This window comes from Lonchura striata, chromosome 6 (assembly GCF_050655825.1).
Source record: "Lonchura striata isolate lonStrDom1 chromosome 6, ASM5065582v1, whole genome shotgun sequence".
In the NCBI taxonomy this organism is placed as follows: Eukaryota; Metazoa; Chordata; class Aves; order Passeriformes; family Estrildidae; genus Lonchura; species Lonchura striata.
The window spans coordinates 2,851,988-2,871,779 of NC_140708.1; the positions used below are offsets into that span (position 1 = coordinate 2,851,988).

At 37.7% G+C, this 19,792-nt stretch overlaps 1 protein-coding gene across 7 annotated transcripts; it reads left to right on the forward strand.

Annotated features, from left to right (window-relative positions):
- The first annotated feature begins 1,912 nt into the window (after positions 1-1,912).
- SLC25A16 (solute carrier family 25 member 16) lies at positions 1,913-19,037 on the forward strand. Of its 7 annotated transcripts, none has more exons than XR_014956384.1 (10): positions 1,913-2,056; positions 2,898-2,990; positions 5,057-5,190; positions 6,858-6,921; positions 12,847-12,968; positions 13,475-13,541; positions 14,239-14,401; positions 15,318-15,386; positions 16,272-16,551; positions 16,945-19,037. XR_014956384.1 is itself a non-coding variant. In XM_021529059.3 (10 exons), the coding sequence occupies exons 1-9, from the start codon at positions 1,963-1,965 to the stop codon at positions 16,090-16,092; spliced, it is 918 nt and encodes a 305-aa protein (XP_021384734.1). In that variant the 5' UTR covers positions 1,913-1,962; the 3' UTR covers positions 16,093-16,137; positions 16,945-17,039. The 7 variants fall into 7 exon arrangements, 6 of the variants coding, with proteins under 6 accessions (XP_021384734.1, XP_021384733.1, XP_085439963.1 ...); XM_021529059.3 differs by lacking the exon at positions 16,272-16,551 and adding an exon at positions 15,981-16,137 and having other exon boundaries at positions 16,945-17,039; XM_021529058.3 differs by lacking the exon at positions 16,272-16,551.
- Positions 19,038-19,792: the final 755 nt, after the last annotated feature.

Below are 19,792 nucleotides of genomic sequence, written 5' to 3' on the forward strand. Positions count from 1 at the left end.
AGGATTGCACGGTATCACACATGAGTGTAACCCAAATTGCATTAATATTTCTGATGACTTTTAAGAATGCATCATAAAAGACATGCCACCAGAAAAATTCTGTAAAAGGTGTAAACATTTTGAGGTAAAATGATGAAGTGATAACTGGGAGAATGTTAGGATTTAGATGTGCAAATGAACTACTACAGCCTCTAATAAAGAAAACAGACCTTGAAAGCACTTTATACCAGTAAGTATTTAAAGAAAACCAATAAAGCTAGGTACATAAAGCTCATTGCTAAATTCCTTTGTGTTAATATATCTATGCAAGATGTTCTGTTTAACTTTGCAATGTATTTTTTTTCTGCTTTCCTAAACAGTAAGCATACATGGGGCACCCTTCCCTAAATTATGAGGGCTAATGAAGTATCTTCTTGAAATATCCTGCCCTAGCTAAGAGAAGTGACAGCCCAGCTACGTGATTATTCATTTTTCTAGTATGTGGTGAAACTCTAGGAACTTGATGACTCTCAGCTGTTAGTGCAGTTGCAATGCTTTTCTATGTGAAATCGGTAAGATAGGCTCCTACAGCTGGAGCTGTTAACACAGTATGGTTGCTGTGGTGGGAGGAGGCTTTTCCTGAGCAGAAACCCAAAAGAATATGAACTGGGTAGAGAAAATGGCATCAACAATGGCTAAAAAAACCTGTTTCAGTAACTCACAGAACAGTTGCCTTTCTATTAGAGACTTACAAAGAGTGATTTCAACAAATTAAAAAAAATTTTTTGCAGGTATATTACAAAAGGGAAAATGGCTTGAGGGTTTTCCGCTGTAAAGGACTTATTTAATGTTTTGTAGAAGAAATCTATTCTTTTTTTTTTAGTTGTGGGAAAGAATGAATATTGTAACAGCCATTTCTCACATATATAAATGATGCAATGATCAAACAGAGCAAAATGAAGTTTTTTTCTGATTCTGACACATGCTTAATTTTAAAGACTATAATCTATTGAAGGCAAAAATGAGTAATTTCTCTTGAAGGCAATCTCACATAAGCAAAACAAAAATATTCTGGCAACTTTTTTTGGAAAGTGATTCCTTTTACTCATGCAAGCATTGAGATCTGTTTGACTGGTTTCTTTGTGTTATAAGACTAATTTTTTAAGAAGGCATATTGGTATGTAGAATACTTGAAATCATATGGGGCAAAAAGTATACAAGGAATAGATGAGTAACTGCAGAAAAATAATAGAAAAGCAGATAGCATGAGCTTTCTCACCAGCTGTCACCAGGCATCAGGTGTACACTCCCTCCTTGCTCCATGCACCAGCATCCAGAGGGTACACTTGTGAATTTTTTCTTCAGGAGCTGAAGACAAAAGGTCAACTATCTCCTGCTATTTATTATTATAAAGGAATGCTTTATACACTGTAATCAGCAGAGACATTGCAGCAAATCTAAAAAATTGTCCAAAATGTTGACAGGTGTGGAATCATTGTTTGACCTTTCTGATTATAAAACCACTGATGTTTCCCCTTCACATGCATTTTGAAACTTGCATATAAATAATCACACTGAGTATTTTTTTCTGGGTTTGAAACCGTAATTGCAGACAAAAGAAATATTAATGTTCTAGCCCGAAGTTTAAGTAGCTATTTAAATGGCTAAAGAGCAATCGATGCATTTTACAGCACAGTCTAATTCGAGCTCTTCAGGTTTTGGTTATGTGCACCCATAGGTGTAACTGTACGCGTTTGCTGGCGAAATGCGAGGATGGCTGTTGTCAAGGGGCAGCAAGGCTGCCCGGGGCGTTAGCAGCGGGCTCCAGGCCGCGCCGTGCCGCGGAGCAGGCGGGAGCGCGGCGCGGCTGACGCGGTCCGCAGGCGCCGGGCTCGGCGGGGCCGCCCCGCGCTCCGCCCCTGCGGCGCGGCGGGGGCGCGGCGCCGCCGCTCGCCGCCCGAGGGAGCGGCCCGGCCCTGCCCCATGGCTTCCCCGGCGGCGGCGGGGCCCGGCGCCGCGCTGCCCCCGGCCGCGGCGCGCCGGGACTTCTACTGGCTGCGCTCCTTCATCGCCGGAGGTGGGTGCCCCGGGCCGGCGGGCGCAGGCGGACCGCGGTGTCGCTGGCCCCGGTGACACCGCCGCCGGCTCTCGTCACCTGGGGAAGCAGGGAGCTGGGTTTTCCTTTTTCCCTTCATGGACTGACGCGGTGCCCGACCGTGACTCGCGCGTGTGTCAGAACCAGCGAGGAGCCCCGGTCAGCCGCCAGTTAAATGTTCCCGGAGCCCAAACTCTCCCTTGGGTACTCGGGGAGGGCGGATTATCCCTGGCCTCAGACTGTTGAGGTTGTTGTTGAGAAGATGAAGGTAGTGTGAAGGGGCGAGACAGTAAAATGGCAGGCAGAATACCTCATTACTAACCTTTTACAGAAAAACCTATTTATTCTTTCTGTAAGGTGTTGTCTCAGGTGACTGATTTGCTGCGGGTAGGAGAAGGTTGTGTTTATTTACAGTATTTACATCATGCCACACTCTCTGTTGGATCTCACTCTCTGAAGTACCACAGGGTACACGACAGACATGTAGCCCACCTCCTTGGGAAGATCAGCAAGGGCTGTTTCCCGGAAAAGGGAAGGAGGAAATAGGATGGAAAACTCTTGAGTAACTTTCAGGAAAGTTCCTTCTGCAAGGACCTTAGCAGCTGAGACGACAGTGGCCTGGGTTTTTGTAAACAGGAAAAGTAGCTTAAATGTTTTGGTAAGTCTTCAATGGCTTTTTAGCATTTTATAGAAGCTGTTTACTTGTCACTGGGGCTTTTTCCAGTTCCTAATAGAGTTAGCTACATTAGAAAAATCCCTTATTTAACTGCTGATCTAAAGAACTTTTTTCATCCTGTCTCTTTTCTGGTTCTCTCTTGGAAAGGTGTTGCAGGATGTTGTGCCAAAACAACTACTGCGCCATTGGATCGAGTAAAGATTTTGCTGCAAGCTCATAACCACCATTACAAACATCTAGGTAAGATGGCATCTCATTTTTGGTTTTAAATGCAGTGTGTGTGGTTTGGGTCTAATAATTTACTCGGTGATGAGGCTGATAAAAAAGGTGCTCATCAGACAGGTTATATCTGTCTGGTCAGGCTGCGTGCCATGTTTTGTTGCTGTTTGAAAAGAAAAACAAAGCCCTGTGTAAGTTGTGGTATCAATCGATGTGTTAGAGATTGAGATGTCAGAATAATCCCCAATAAGGCATGTAAGAGCTAAGCTTGATCTTCTGCTTACAGAAGCCAGCAGGAGACTGGTAATCATAGCTTCAAAGCTTGGATGATTTAAGTGAGAACTGTGCTGCAGTGGTTCCCATGGGCTGTGGGGATCCCTGCAATTCAGACAGAGGCATGGCTGGTGGCATGGAGAGAGCAGAGGGTTTGTGCCTGCTCTAAGGTGCAGGTGATCTGTATTCAGCATCTGTGTTGCATCATGGTGAGAGCAAACTCACGTGTCCAGAACTGTTCTCTGTGGGCTGTAACAGTGCCCTCTTGTGCACGGCATTTGAGCCATTTATGTCAGATGTTACTGAAATATGTCATAACTTTTGCTCCAAAATTTCAGTGTTGCAATTGTCAGGGGAAAAAAATATTCAGAGTTGGCTAATTTTGCATGTAACTGAACTTGTTATTAACTTAGACACTAATGTTTTTTAAAAGTTGGAAAAATAAATCATCGCTAAATCATAAAATTCAGTGGATATATATATTCACTGTGGCAAAAAGGGAAACACAAGCAACACAGTAATGCAGACACAAGTATACACTCAAGTCTAAGAACTGAAGGGTGAAATAATTGCTTTGACTGGGATTTTAAATCTTCAATTTGCTTTGTACTGTGCCTTAGCTGGCAAGTAAAATCTTATGTTATTCCCTATTTTGGGAGTCAGATATAATGCTGATGATTTGAACTGTGTCTGACTTGAATGTGTGTCCATGCTACATGTAGGCAAAAAAGGAGAATTATGTGGATGAGGTACCTGTAAGTGCAGAGACATGATGGTTCAGTTCATCAGAGTCCTCCCTCTGTGTTTTTCTGCCTTTGCATTGTGGAGCTTGTGGATCTCGCTGTGTTCTAGGAAGTAGAAACAGTAACTCATCGTTGCAGCATAGAGAGAAATTCTGGTCTTGGCATAAGTAAGTTCAGAGGCATGTGATAACCATGACATCTTAAAAGTAAATTTGCTACTAAATATGTAATAATATATTAATATACAATGATATAGTAACAAAGTGCACTAATCTATTCATATTCTTAGAATCTCAAAAACTAATAGATACTTGTTTTGTTTAAACTTCAAATGAAAGTGTCAGCCACTCTTCTTCCTGCCTGAAAGCAAGATACCTTTTTCATTTTCCATTCTTATTTAGTAGTTGCGTATGAATTAAAACCGTTTGACTATCACAGTTAATTCTTTTATAGAATCAAACTAAAAAGTGAATTTGATAGCAACTGTGCATAGTTAGCGTTTATAGTAAAACTATAGGTTTTGCCAAAACTTTGTGTGATCTTGTGTTATTTGCCACTGAGTAAAATGAAGTAGGATTGCTTCTTGTTGCAACAACTCTGAGATAAAGAATGAGATATTTAAGTTGTAAGTAATGAGAATTTGATTTCCTCAGTGATGGTATTTAATCTATAATTTATCATGTAGCAATATAATTTTGCCAAGGTTTTAGAATTCGAAGCATTATTTATTTATCTAGAATTGACTGAATTATAGGTCAGCCAGTTCCCTCCCCTGTGTTGTTGGCCTTAGGCTGCCCTGATGGGGGTGGCATCTGCAGGAGCATTGTTCACAGTGCAGGCGAGTACTGGGGCCTGAGTGCAGAGCTGAGTCTGGGAGATGAGCAAACTGATAAAACTTAACCTGAAGGCTCTCCCCTCCAGCAGCGTTTGGGCAGTGAAAGGATTTTCCACACTTATATGAGCAACATGATGCAGCCTTAGCTTTATATGCTTACTTTCCCTACAGTAGCATTTCCTTGATTTTTTTTTTTCCTTCCCCAGTGCTAAATACCCTTTTTTGTGTTGCTGCAGGAGTATTTTCTACGTTACGTGCTGTCCCCAAAAAGGAAGGTTACCTTGGGCTGTATAAAGGAAACGGGGCCATGATGATTAGAATCTTTCCCTATGGGGCTATTCAGTTTATGGCATTTGACCAATATAAAAAGGTAGCTGAATTTATTGTTTTCTTTGTCCTTTTGTTTTTTTCCTGTCTGCAGTGAATACAGACTGGTTGAGTAAGTGAAACTAACACTGAAACTTCTGTGTCTTTTAATTAGCTACATATCTTTTCTAAGGTGGTTTAATTTTATCAGAATTTACTCATTAAAAAATACCAAGGCAATGGGGAAGCTTTTGTGATGTTGCTTAAGGAAAAAGAAAATCACACTGATTTCTAAATGCTTGTATTGTTGAGAATAATGCCCTTTCTTTTAATGAAAACAAAAGGTAATTTCAAGTCTACTGCTATTTGTATTGCTATGAGGTAGCCCTTTGTGAATAATACAGGAAAAAATGTAGAATGAAACAACTTTATTGTATTTATGTTGGGATTCCTAGTACTTCATGGATAAAATGACTTAAACTTGAAAGTGTGTCTGGATATGACTGTTACATTTGACCTGACAAATTATCATATCAAGCTGTAGATAAAAATAACCTTGAAGATAAAAATGCTCATTTCAGGGTTCTGCAAGATTGGTTGAGTCTTTTCTGTTTTCCCACATTCACCCTTTCATTAATAAATCTTTACAACATCTTATGGAAGTCAGTTGTTAGCATGAAGGTATTTTTAAACATTGCTGTTTGTGGTAAAAATATCATTTTGTTATTAGTGAGGAGAAATTTAATGTTTGAAAGGTCAGATTTAGTACCCAGCCAAGTAAATGGTGCAATATTCACTGAGGATGATGGGATTGAAATTGTGATTCCCTTCCCTAAATTTCAAAAGACTGATACAAAGAAGTTACTGTAATGGGTTTTGTAGGTTCTTTTCTTTGTGCTCCAGTCATGAATGCTGTTCATCTGTGTGTGTTTTATGTCATGTGGAATAAAAGACAGCATGCCCTCCTTTATAATTGAAATGATTTATGAATCTGCAATTTCAAGAACCTCGTCAGCATCATAGCGCTTTCGTTACCTATTAAGTGACCAGAAACCTTCACAGTATTTCGCAAGGATATGTAAAAGAAAAAAAAAAATCTTAAAGGAGGAAGATACTAAATGATCTTTATAGCACAAAGGGCAAATCTCAGTTATTTGATAAAAAGCTTGGAAAGTAATTTCTAACTTCCTCCCAGGCTGTAATTAACTTACTCTGAAATGTTGTCCTTTTTCTCTTCCTTTTTATTTCTCCTTTTTTTTTATTTTCTTTTTTTCTTTTAATCCAGTTAAAATCTTTATGGGAGTATTTCACATGATGTGCATGTAAGAAAAATTGACTCTTCTTACTTTTCAACTTTGTTCAGTGTATTTTGCTATCTGTATACTCAGTTTGCCTTGTTTAACTCACATTAATGATAGCTAAATAAACAATTAATCTAATTTCTGAAGTGAACAGTACAAATACTTTCAACTTACTGTTTTGCTTTGTTAGTGGAATTTTAATACTTTCATGTTTTTAATAAGAAATTGGAAACAGCAGCAGTGGAGACAGTGTTTAACATTGGAAACAGTGTTAAAAAGTTCTAACAGTAATTAAATGTTCTGGCTTGAATTTGTTTTGTAAATTCGTGGAAACTGCTGCAGAATTTGCACTAATGTGCTAATAAAGTTTGTGCTGTGTTTCCCTGTCTTTTCTGACATCTGACTACTATAAATGTTCCATATCGTGTAGGTAATAAAGAAGCAGCTTGGGATTTCTGGGCATGTGCATCGATTAATGGCTGGATCCATGGCAGGTATAGTTTTGTACTTGGGATTTCAGACTGCCTTTTGCTGAGGAGTTAGCATTCCTTCAGAGGATGACTTGATGACATGATGTTGAGTCAAACTTCTGCAAATTTGTATTAAGCAAATATACTAGTAAATGGCTAGTTTAATGTGGTTGCCTAATTGAAATCTGTTTGTCTAAGAGTATTCTTCTAAAAATGTTCATGCAAGTGGTGAATTCTGTGCTATGCTGTGAAGCACATTTTGTTAATAGTCTTTTATTTTGGCATTTAAAAAGTGTAAAAACCAGTGTGATCAATATGAAATACAAAGCTGCAGGTTCTAGTAGAATTAGCTCATCAGCCCCTCTGCCACTGCTGCTAGGTTGAATATAAGTCCACAGAAATAGAACTGTGGCTTCTTAAATCAGTAGTTGCTTTGGTTTTGTTAGAAATTTATGTACTTTTCCATGTCCAGTGCAGGTTTGTCATAATGCTCTTTAGATCATATTCATGAATATTAAAATTTCTCATTTATTACTTAGTGCAATAGCAACAGAAAAACCTATCAGGAAAGTGCCAGTGTATATTATGATTATATATTTATTTTCCTCTTACTAGTAATTGAGTCAAAAGTAGCTAAGAAAAAAACAGGGGAAGGTAAGTAATAGTGGACTGAGTTTTAATTGAGGTGATTCTTCATTTGCTTTTCCTTTGTAAAATAGGCTTAGTACTATCTAGTGACAGTCCTTAAATAGTTACAGGTATTCATATTTAGCTTCTTTTGGAAAAAAATACACTGATTTTTTTAATACTACCTTCAGTTAAACAAGGGAAGATCTAAATAAATCATTCAGGCTTTTGTGGTGTCAGAGGAAAGAGAATGAAATTAAACAATGAGAATAGTCCTAAAAACTAACAAATGCTGATTGCTAAGATATGTTCCAGAACTTGGCTGGCTTTCTATCTGAAAAATCACAAAAAACCACAGATCTATAGATGTTATTTCTTTTCTTCCTATTTTTTCCTTTCCCCTGGTTTAACTGTTCTAAGGACTATTTTGCAGTTCACTCCCTGCCCCCCTGCAAAAAAGATTATTGTTATTAGTTTTTCCAGGAGCTTTGTCAGAGACTGGGAACCTGACTGGGAGGCACTGTGACAACACTGAATAATCAGCATAGTCTGTCAGTGTTGGATGGGGTAGAATTCTTCCCATAAATAAATTAATAGCATGTGGCATTGTTTTAAGCACTTTACTGGTTAAATCTCTGGTTTGTGTGGTTAGAATAACAGAAATAAATATACAGAGGTATCTGGCAAGCACAATCTGCTTTATGTGCTGTGTTTCAGTACAATATACTCAATAGTTTAATTTTTAGAACCCCAGAAGTGAGGCACTGAGCTTGACTTTGAGATGAGATGAACACAGCAGTAAAATATTTATGTAGTGTCACATGTGAGTGTCTCACTTTTTGTTTACTAGGTGGCATTAACTGCTTATTGGGATATTGTTTAGATAATAAGAGGTAGAGGGTTTATCTTAAGTATATCAAGGAGATAGAGGGGAGGAAGGAGGCACTAAGAAGAGCAGAGAGTTTGAAATCTGGTACAGAAGTTTTCTAGGTTTGCAAACGAAAAAGAAAAGACTTGAAAGCAGTTGGTACTATTTCCTGCTTTCCCTCCTGTGATGGCTCCAATAAAGGAAATTTTTCTGTTTCTTTCACACTTTAACACTAAAGGAGATGAAGTGCTGCACAAACCCCAGTGTTGGTGCAGAGTTTCGTGAGATGCAGTATTGAGACTAGATAACCTGTATTTCTTTGAACTTTTTGTCCCTTCTACACCATCTAGCCAGGCAGCTGTCTGCTTTCACTTCTCTCTACACACTGTACTTAAATCTTGTTTATGTCAGTGTTTCCAACATGACTAGTGGTCAACAGACCTGAATCAGCTCAAAGTGGAGGGAAACATTTAAGTGTCATCTGTAAGTGATAAACAGGATCAAAAGCATATCCACAGGGGAAAACAAGGCAGTGAGGATGGGGGTAGTGGAGGGGAAGAAAAGCCCATTGTAATGCATATATTTAAGGAGACCCAGTTAAAGTTACTGTGGAAACTCTAACTCTGAATTTCCTGAGTCTTATGTGATTCAAATTTCAGCTGTAACACTTCATTAACAGATAAGTAGTGTATAACTTCTTTTAAGGAAAGAGAGCTGGGCAGAAGAGAAATCATAGAGGTTTATGTGGTTTAGGAACTAAATTTATCATATTACAACAAAAATGAACAAGTAACATTCAATAAAACATCACAGGATGATTTTACTTTTTTTTTAAAGTTTTCTAATAGAAAAATCCAAATCAAAACACAGAAATGTGTATTTCCTCTTCTGCATTTGATTAACTTCAAAATGACAAAGCCAAAAGAGACTAGATGTTATCTAGAATAAACTCAAGTCCCATTAAACCAATACAGAAATTATGCTTTTGTTTTTAGCTTTTTACTTTTACTAAAAGTGATTGAAAATACTACTAGCACTATCTAGGAGGACCTAGCACTATCTAGGAGGATATGACTGTCTCCATTTTAAATAGTATGTAATTGACAGTTACCTACTTCAGTCAGCATTTAAAAAAAAAAATCTGGTCTGCTTCTTCAGATGCGCTATGGAGGGAAACAGAATCACATATTGGACATAAAAAATATTAGGACTGATAAATTAGGCATTCTTTAACCTGATAAATATTTATGGTCATCAGCGATTTCTCTGTATGTAGTTTCTGCAGAAAGTTTTATTTTGTTCAGAAGCTGCTACTTGGATAATTTAATCTTTATATTAGCTAAGGAGGAAATCTGCAGTTCAAGGCTGTGTCTTGTGCTTATCAGTTTTTGAGCTTTATTCCTCTGAATCTCCTGTCAGTGCTTAATTTGATCTCTGGAGCTACTGATACAGTACAAAGAGCATGATACAGAGGTCGTAAAACTTGCATACCAGCTGTGTTTGCAATGTAAATGTATTTCACTTGTGTTTTTTTCTTGCTCCAGATAGTTTTTTATTTCCAAAGAAATAAAATTACTAAGAATAGAGAGATAGTAGGGAAATGGGGAGTCAGATGAATCCCTGTGGAGCTAATCTCATTGTTAACTCCCAAAACCTGGGAAGGAAATCAAGGAGTGTCTAATATGCTTCAGTGTCATTGCATCTTTGGTCTGTGTAACCCTGTGTCTTGTCCCCAAGAGTGGCCAAAAGTGCTGAGGACAATATGGGAAGTGAAGGAGGCTCTTTCCCTGACTTCTGAGTAAGCATTGACAGTGAAAGTCTGCTGATTTTGAGGAAGTGGCTCTTTGCAGGGTGTAGCTACATTCCCCTATTATGATTATTTCAGATCAGGGAGTGGCAAGTGCTGTATGTATCTCTGAACTGTTTATACACTTTGGAATCTGTCCTATTTAACCTACCCCTGCAGAGATTTTTGGCTTAGCTATCATTTATGGGAATAGACTTTGATTTTTCAAGCCTGGGACTGAGCTTTAAGATGTTGTGGTCTGACTTCTCATAATGACTGCTCTCAGAGGTGAGATGAGTAGTTTTGTAGACTTCACCACAATGACTTTGTGTCCCACAGCTGGCTGCTGTTCCTCTTGGAAAGCATAGTGTCTCTCTTGAGCCCCAAAAGAAATCCTAATCCCTTCTGTGTACATTTTCCTTAGATGAACAGTAAAGCAGTAACATGCCTCTCCTAATTGCTACAAGACAGCATATATTGTGGCTGATGTCCCAAATCCCATTTTTACTTCTTTATTTTTTTTTCAAAATTCATGGCTAGAAGATTTTAAGAAAAAAGGAAATTAAAAGTTTCTATTTAAATCCTTACTACATACCATTTCTTTCAGTTTCATCTATAGTTTGTTTTTTTTTTTTTTTTTCCTTAAATTGTACTGGTTTCAGAGTATGTTCACTTGATAACACATTCACCAAGCTGTTGGTTGGTCTGTTGCTAGCCTTTGTTCAGAGGAAGTGCCTGGGTAGATATCAGTGAAGAGGGCATAAAGTCTGTTTTCTGAAGTGGGATGGCACTCCTAAAGCTCTGTAAAAGTGCTTCCCCCACCCCCCCCAATTTGTTTTAAACTGCTTGAATTGATTTATTTGATGCTATTTCTGGACATCTCAGGGAATCCATTAGGGAATGGCTCTAGACTGAGGGATTGCATTTTATGTAAGACAGTGAGACAGTGGAAACAGTCTTGAAGCTACTTTAGTGTTTTGCAGCTTCCGACTGTTGAATCCTCTGGGTGAGACAACTTCAGAGATAAACTGCAGATGTCTCCTTTTTGTTCAGAGGACTTTTCCAAAATCTCCAAAAGACATATTTTTGTCTTCAAAAATGAATTACTGGTGGGATAATCCAGAATCCCACAAACTTGGTTCCCAGGTGAGAGTTGACCAGTGTCAGATTTTTGGATAGCTCACTTAGAGTGTTTTTTTATCTCACCATCTAATCCTGGTAACTTTCAGATCATTCAGTTTATCAGAGCAGTGTTTTTTTTTTTGTTGTTGTTTTTTTTTTTTTTTTTAACTCCAGGCATAAAAATTATAAAGAGCTTATCTGCAGGAGTTGTGTTGCATTTGGATTTTGTTGTTGGTTTGTTTGCTTTTTTTCTTTCCCCTGTTACGGATTTGTCTTGGCCTTGTGGAAAGGAGGGGAGAGGATAACTACAAAAACAGGTGTCATTAAGAAACTATTAAAACTTAAAAAGAGGTGACAATTTCCAGACAAAAACAAGTGACAATTTTCTTTCCACAACAAGCCTACTTACCTTCTGTAGGACCAATTTTAAAAAGCTAAAGCTACATTTCCCTAAATCAAAGCAGTTTTTAGAAAACAGTGCCAATTATAAAGGTTTTTTACTTTCTTTTTTGCCTTTCCTCAGATTTTTTGGTTGAGTTTTGGTTTTTTTGGTGGTGTGGGGTTTTTTTTGGGTTTTTTTTGTTTGTTTGTTTTATTGGGTTTTTTTTGGTTTTTTTTTTGGTGACTGTGGTGTACCATCAGAAAATGACCACTGTTGTTAGTCAACAGTTTTATGTATTCCTATTCCTTCCAAAGAATGTCAGCCATTGCGTGGTTTACCTCAATACCTAGCAGATGGAAATAATTTTTACTTAGGTGAGTGTTAGAATTGTTGTTTTCTGTATTGGAGTTGTACCCCAAAATTGCCAGTTGGTCAGCTTTTAAGGTGCTTTGAAGCAGCTCCTAACTGGATGAGTTCTAAGATTTTTTTTTTTCTTTTATTTTGCATCTTAAGTCTAGAAAGCTTTTCTTCATAGTTTTAAAATAGAAGTGCTGATGTAACATGAACTATTAAAATGCAGTAATGCAACACAGTTAAGTACTTCTCATCAGTATCAGCCTGGCTCTATTTTAGATGTAATTAGAATATATTTAGTGTGTTGTTAGAATATGTTTAATATTTTCAGATACAGTAGATAGATACATGTACCTATACCCAGTAATGACACCAAATTCTGACAGAACCTTTTTGGAATAAAACATGTAAATTCGGTGGTTTGAATTTTTTTTAATATTGTAGGTTTAGGTTTCATGGTTGCAATCCAGGAAAGCTGATGTACTTGACTAGCCTGATTCTTAGGAGCTATGAATTTCAATAAGATTGCTCAGGTGAATATAGCCAGGCCTATAAATCTTGGAAAATCTGGGCCTAGGTGTGCTGCTTCAGTGAACACCAAGTACAAACATAAATCCTTTCTGTGTTACTGGAGTTAGTGTTCCTCTTTGCTGATTAGAAGTGACTTTAAGTGTTTATTTGCCCAAATAGTTTGTATATGCTATTGTATTCATTGCCAGAAAAGGAAAGTCTAGTTTTCAAAATAATCCTAGAATCAGATAAGGTGTAGGTGAGTTTTGTTTGCTTGTTTTGTTTTTGTTTTTAATAAAGGTATTACAGCAGTGATTTGTACTTACCCTCTTGATATGGTTAGAGTTCGCCTGGCGTTCCAAGTAAAAGGGGAACACAAGTACATGGGAATTATCCATGCATTCAAGATGATTTACACAAAGGTATTTTTTCTTTTAATCTTCAGTTCTGTCAAAGCAAAGCATGCTCTTAAATAATGGTGTACTGCGTTGAACATAATGGCTTAGTGCAAAGTAACGTGACTTCATTCACTTTGAATTTTTTAATGGAAAAAGTTATTTGGATGCTGCTTTTGACTTAGGCCGCTGAGCTGTAGCTAAGGCTTGTGTACGTGGGAGGTCAGAAACAGCAGAAAAGCTCTTTTCAAGAAAAGCAGTGATGTTACCAAAAAGATTTGGGGAGGTGGGCTATGTATGAATGTTTTCAGTTATAATGGGTGTAGATTTTTCTCTTTTGTTTTCACTTCCTTATTTCCTTTGGAGTCAGGCAGTTGTCCCTTCAATTCTTCAGGCACAGGAAGCAGAGCATGATAGGAGCTCCTTGGTGGTAGATGGTGCTAGTCAGATTGCTGTCATGGGAGTCTGTATGAGCAGCAGAACTCGAGACTTGTATTTCTTGCTACAAATGCTGCTGTGTTTTTCTTTCAAAGGAAGGTGGTTTTAGTGGATTCTACAGAGGCCTGATGCCAACTGTGGTGGGAATGGCACCATATGCAGGTAAGTTAAAAGCAGCAGTTCTGTGCACTGCTAAATTGGTTTAATATATTTGCAGACCTAGTTAATGAGCTTCTGTCCAAATTACATTCAATGAAACCCCTTAAAAAGCGTCTACAATAGTCAAAGCCTAGCTTTTCTGCAATTTGGAGTTGAGAGTGAGAAAGGTAAACTAGTGGTTGTCTTGGACTTCCCAGTTTCCCCCCAAGAAAACGAGGAGGCTGTTTCCCTCCAGCAGGCAGGTCCTCGGGAGCGGTGCTCTGTAAATGCGGCCTCCGTTGGCTCCATCTCCTGGTGGCTTTACACGCTCCCAGCAGCGGCGATGTGGAACAGAGGAGCAGAGCAGCCCGGCTCCATCAACCACCCTCGTTTTTAAAAGCTCAGACACGTCCCTCACTTGGAAAGATCTCAGCAGCAATTCTTAGCGGCAAGGAAAGATTCTTGACAGCAATCTAGTAACTTAAAACTCAGAGTCAAGCTTATTTAAAGTATTCTTGTAGTGTTATGTATAAGCACAAATCCATTTGGACAGAAGTTTCTGTAGAAGTTCAAATTATTGTTTATCTGTTTTCTGCTTAACAAAAAACGTCCAAAAGAACTGGAAAATAGTTTCATTTTGTAAATGCAGCTTTCTGTTTATGATGATACATCAACAAATAGTTTTTTTAATGAAAGTACATAAAATTAAATTTCCTTTTAGGTTTTTCATTTTTTACCTTTGGTACCTTAAAGAGCATTGGACTTGCTCAAGCACCTAACTTGCTTGGACGGCCTTCATTAGATAACCCTGATGTCTTAGTTTTGAAAACACACGTAAACCTGCTGTGTGGTGGCATAGCTGGAGCAATAGCTCAGACAATATCGTAAGTTTGGGTATGGGGTTGGTTGCATCTCTGTAGCTGTTCATTCTAAAGAAACTTTTATCTGACACAATTTTATCTAAGTCTAATTATCAAGGTTTTAAAATTAATCAAATTTATATAAGGTTTTAAAATTAATCAAATACTGAAATGCAGGTTTCCTATTGTTTCACTTACTACATATCTATTTAATCTTCAGGGTCTTTTAAGATTTATCCAGTGAGTCAATTAAACAAATTCAGGCACATCTCCTAAAAACCCACTGGAATCTTTTTTAGTAATGGTCTTGTTTCTTAGCTTCTTTGGAAAACTAAAAAATTTTGACCCTGAACATAATTTGCAGAATTTCACTATTCCAATTTACTTTCAAATCTATGTAAGCTGTGAAGCCATAGGATTAAAAAAAAACCCTAAAACCAGACAGGTCTCAGATATTGTATTTGGCATTTTTATTACTATACTTGCTTTTTCCTTTCTCACCCTGTACTTGTTCTATTTTATTTTGTCCATAAAATAAGTTAATTTAATGAACTTACACAGCATGGATTTTTCACCAAATCCCTGCATTGCATATATCACTGCCTATTAATTTTTAAACTGTCAATTTTATTTTCAATGTAGGTGTCTTCTCCCTTCAGCATTTTACAGACTGTTTCATCCACTCATCTGATCTTCATGTGTCTTCCTTACTAGTGCCAAATAGAATATATTAAGAGCTCTGGTTTGCTGGTTTTGGTTGTGTGAGGGGAGTCTCCCCTTTTGGAGAGCTTTCCGCTGCATTGAGACTCTAAACTGCATTCCTGACACAGTGAAAGGAGAGCTGGGAGTTTGCACGGACTTCTTTGTATTCTTGTTTAGACAACATTGCAACAGTTGTCACACATCTGCTGGAGCTGCTCTTTCAATGTCTTCTGTGTAGATATCCCCTGGATGTAACTCGGAGGCGAATGCAGTTAGGAGCAGTTCTCCCAGACTCTGAAAAGTGCCTGTAAGTATTTCCTTTTCATCTGTACTGAGTTTTTGGATGTCTGAGCTAAGTTCAGTTCTTAATTTTAAACTTTAAAAGAAAGCAACTACCATAAGAAAACAACTACCCCTACCCCCTGAACTACTGTGCTGTTGATTTTTTCATTCTTTTAATAAAGATGTTTCCCCGCAGACAAAAGCTACCATTTTCAACCTGGGATTAAAAAAATACCTGAAATAATATGGCACCCTTGTTAGTAATCCTGTATCTCTACTAGTAAAATAGTTTTTTGTATTTTAAGGCAACTTGTACTACCTTTAATACCAGCAAGATCTTTAAAAAGAGACTGAATGCTTCTACTGAAATTTACTAATTTCAGAGTGTATTTTAATGGTGCAGATTCTGTTCCTTGAGATCATTTTGCATAATACAATTTTATTTGAGCTTTTTTTTGCACTTACAGTAGTCTCCCACACCCTACACATTGTTGAGGTTCCTCCACTAGAAGTGGAAGCACCATAATAACTTAAAAATCCTAATAGTATTAAATCAGGTCTCATCTTGAGAAACTTTCTGAATTTCAAATTGTCTCAATCAATTTCAATTCTTGGACAGCTTTCTCTTGGTTAGTTTCCATCTTGTGGAATTGTGTGTGCCTGAATCCAATGCAGTTCACTGTGAACCTCCTGTGTGGAAGGTTGGATCCTACCGAGAGCAGCCTGAGTGACCTTTCACAAACAACCTTGATATTGCTTAACTGTGAAGTGTGAAGGTTCTGTTCTGTTTTCTTTACTAGCTTTTTTTTTTTTTTTTTGGTTGTGTTATTTTCCACTCCTGATGATTTTAAAAGAAAAATGTGTTCATTGTTCTTTTTACTTTTCGCATTTGTGAGGACTGCTTTTACAGACCTGAGGCTTCCCCATTTAACAATTTTGATGTGACCATATAGAGGGATGTGCTCTGAAGGAGAGACACAGGCCTGTCTTTAGAGGATGAGAGGATAAAGCAAGCAGGAAGTGTCAAAGCTTTGGAACATATGGAAGATGCTCTCCAAGAGCACTGTCTTCAATAGCATGGAAATACCAAGCACTTCAAGTGCTTTCTATTTCATATCTTCTTGGTTTCAATACAAGTATGTGAAGAAAGTTCTCTTTGCACATACAGTTCAATTTCTGCTTTTAAAAAGGTAAAATACTATATACTCAGGTTATTAATTGTAAATGGAATTTATGCTTTTCTGCTCTTTTCCTGCCAGTTAGGCAAGACAGTGTGTGGAGCTGTTCTGGTGTAAAATACTGTAATATGTCTTGTAGGGCAGGTGTTTTCAGGCCAACACTATTTTAGCTGGGACTGCACCATCCTCTTTCCAATTCCCAGTCCTTGGGCCCAAATTTGTTGCAGAAGTCCAGGTTGTCTTTTTAGTCAGATGTGGCTTTTTAGTCATACGTGGCTTTGCTGTGTGGAATGCCATGGGTTTTTCTGCATGGATCTCTTAAAACCCAAGTAAAAAGTATCTTATATTTAAAGAACATGATTTTGATACTGAAGATGTGTATCCACAAATGATTTCTTTTTCTAGTACCATGGTGCAGACACTGAAATATGTGTATCAACAACACGGAGTACGAAGAGGACTGTACCGTGGGCTATCCTTGAATTACATTCGCTGTATTCCTTCCCAGGCCGTGGCTTTCACCACTTACGAACTTATGAAACAATTCTTGCACCTCAACTGATTCTTTCTTTTAGAAGACTTTTCTGTAAAACTACACTATCAATCCTCAAATGATATTGATGAATAAATGACTTGAAGTTTAAAAAAAAAAAGCTTTCTGTTACTGTGGACCTGCTGTTGTCTGACATCTTTATTTGCCAAAATGTGGTTAGTTTCCTGGAGTCCAAACCAGGTGACACATTAAAATAAACATTAGCTAGATCTAAACACTTTTTTTTGTACTTGATCTTTTAGGCTTCATTAGATGAATATTAGGAATGACACAGTTTTGGAGGTGACACCCACGTTTTATACAGGTTCCAAGCTGTTATTATTTAGCTGTAGCACCATTCCAGGAGTTAGATGCTGCTGATTATGCTGCTTTTGAAGCTAGTAATTAGGCATGTTGTTCTTTAAAAATTAAATGGAATAAACTGATTTGAACATAATGCAATGATTTTGGCATTCAGATTCTTGCTAGGTCTGTAGAAGCTGAACTTGGCAGAGCACACTTTAAGCAGCCTTTTATTCTTGCTCTGTACAAATTTTCCATATGCAAGAACAGATTGCTGCCCAGGAAAGTATCTTCAGCCATTTCAGCTAGAACCAGCAAGATGTATTTAGCAGTATTAGCTATCTTGCAATTTGGAAACCAGTTCCTTGGGGTACATTCTATTCTAAGAAAATGCTGTACTACACAAATAAAAGCAGGGGGATTTTACAGGGATGAGTGCTAGAAAAGATGTCCTTGTGGCAGGTAGGGCCTAATCTTAGAGAACTTTTCTGTGGAGCTGCATGTCTTGGTTTGCTTTGTTCAAGGCTGAGTATGTTATGTACTTCCCAGTACTAGCTGGTGTAAACTACCTTAAACCATGGTGCCAAAGAAGACTGCATGTTGCTGTTTAGGCATATAGACCACATGCAACCTCACACAGAAAAGAAAATTAAGATTGTATTGGCTCCGTAGGTATGTGTATGTACTGTTCCTGAAGTCATGGTATGCAGTAGATTATTGCATGTTTGCCTCCTCCTGTAATTCCTTTTCTGGAAGGAATTATTTTATACATGATTTGCATTGGTACTCTTGATTTTACTCACTTGATTCAGGAAACTATAAAACATTTACTTCATGTAAGTTATTTATTTATTGTACATATTTTAGTGTCTTCTAAGAATTGGCAAGGGTTATATTAAGTGGTGGATGGTAAGACTGATTTGCTTAATTTTGACAAATTTAACAAACTGGATTTTCAGTTGTTTGTTCAGTACCAACTTATGTGGCTCAATTTTCCCCCCAGTTTCTTTAAAGTATGTATTTATTTGAAATTTACAGTATAGCAATGAATACAGAGAACGAAATGTATCAGGATATATTTTATTAAAATTTTTGAACTAATATCTTTGTGTGATTTGTGTGTGTTGCAGCCAGGAGGGATACATGTTTCTGGAATGATCTGTTTGCCCTAATAGGCACAGCATTGTAATTCTCAATTAAGTGACAACAAATATGCTTTTTCATCTGATCTTTAGTTTCACATAAAGGAAAGCTAGCCAATATCACAGTGAACTTTTACATTTTAAAGTTCTTGCAGTAGAGATAAATCCACTGTATTAGGAAAACTAAAGTGTCTTTCTTTTTTCTACATTGTTTTGCTATGTGAGCAGATAAGCCACTTGTTTTTCATGTGTATACTGTTAGGGACTATTAAGTTAAGAGTTTTACATCTTAATTCTACTACCAGGGATGTATTTGAGGCATGTCATGATAAGTTAAGCAGTTTTAAGGCAGAATAAAGCAGAACCCAGCATGTTTATGCCTGAGAGGAAGAGAACATAAAAAGTATCTCCTAAATTCTTGTGTCTGGTATTGAATGTGAAAAACATACCTACTTGATGGAACTGTGCTGTATTTTCAGAATTAGGTTTTTCAAAATAAAATTTAACAGTGTATGAAAGTATTTTAATATTGATTCCTGAATTTACAGTTATATGTGGAGAATGCTGATGGATCTTTAAACGGCAAACATTTTTCACAATCTCTGATTTCAGAACACTTGTGTCCAACTTTCTCCCTAGAGACTCCCCAGACTGATTGCATGGCAGATAACTTCAAAAAAGATATTTCAAGCATATTTTGTACTTCATAAACCTGTTCTGTTGAAATATGTATTTTCTGGTGTATGGGAGATAGATAGGCAGCATCCAAGACTACAGTACAAAGGTTTAGCAAGTGTTCAAAACATTTATATAATCTCAATATCACGCCACATCATGACTGCATTTAATATTATCAACAAGGAACTAATAAGTTATAATTAAGCTTCTGTTAGAGAATAATGTTGCAGTGGGAAGCAGCATTAATGTAATTTACTGCATATATTTCAGGACTATCCCAAATAAAACTGAAACGGCTAACCTAAGAATGTTCTCACCTTTTAAAATTCGTCAATTTGAACTCGATTCTTCTGTTGGGATGTCTAGCCATGGGCCAAAGCTGTCATTTCTGCAGCAGAGTGAAACCTGTGTATCCGAAACGTCAGTGCCACCTCAGAAAGCCAGAGACCACACCTTTCTGAGGGGAAAGGCTGGACTCTCGGGCTCAGATTGGCCCATAAGTGAATTGGGAGCGGAAGGCACGTCTAATATGGCCCTGTGCCACCGCACCAGTGGCGGCAGTGGGGCCGGGTGCGCCTCAGCGCCCTCAGCGCCCTCA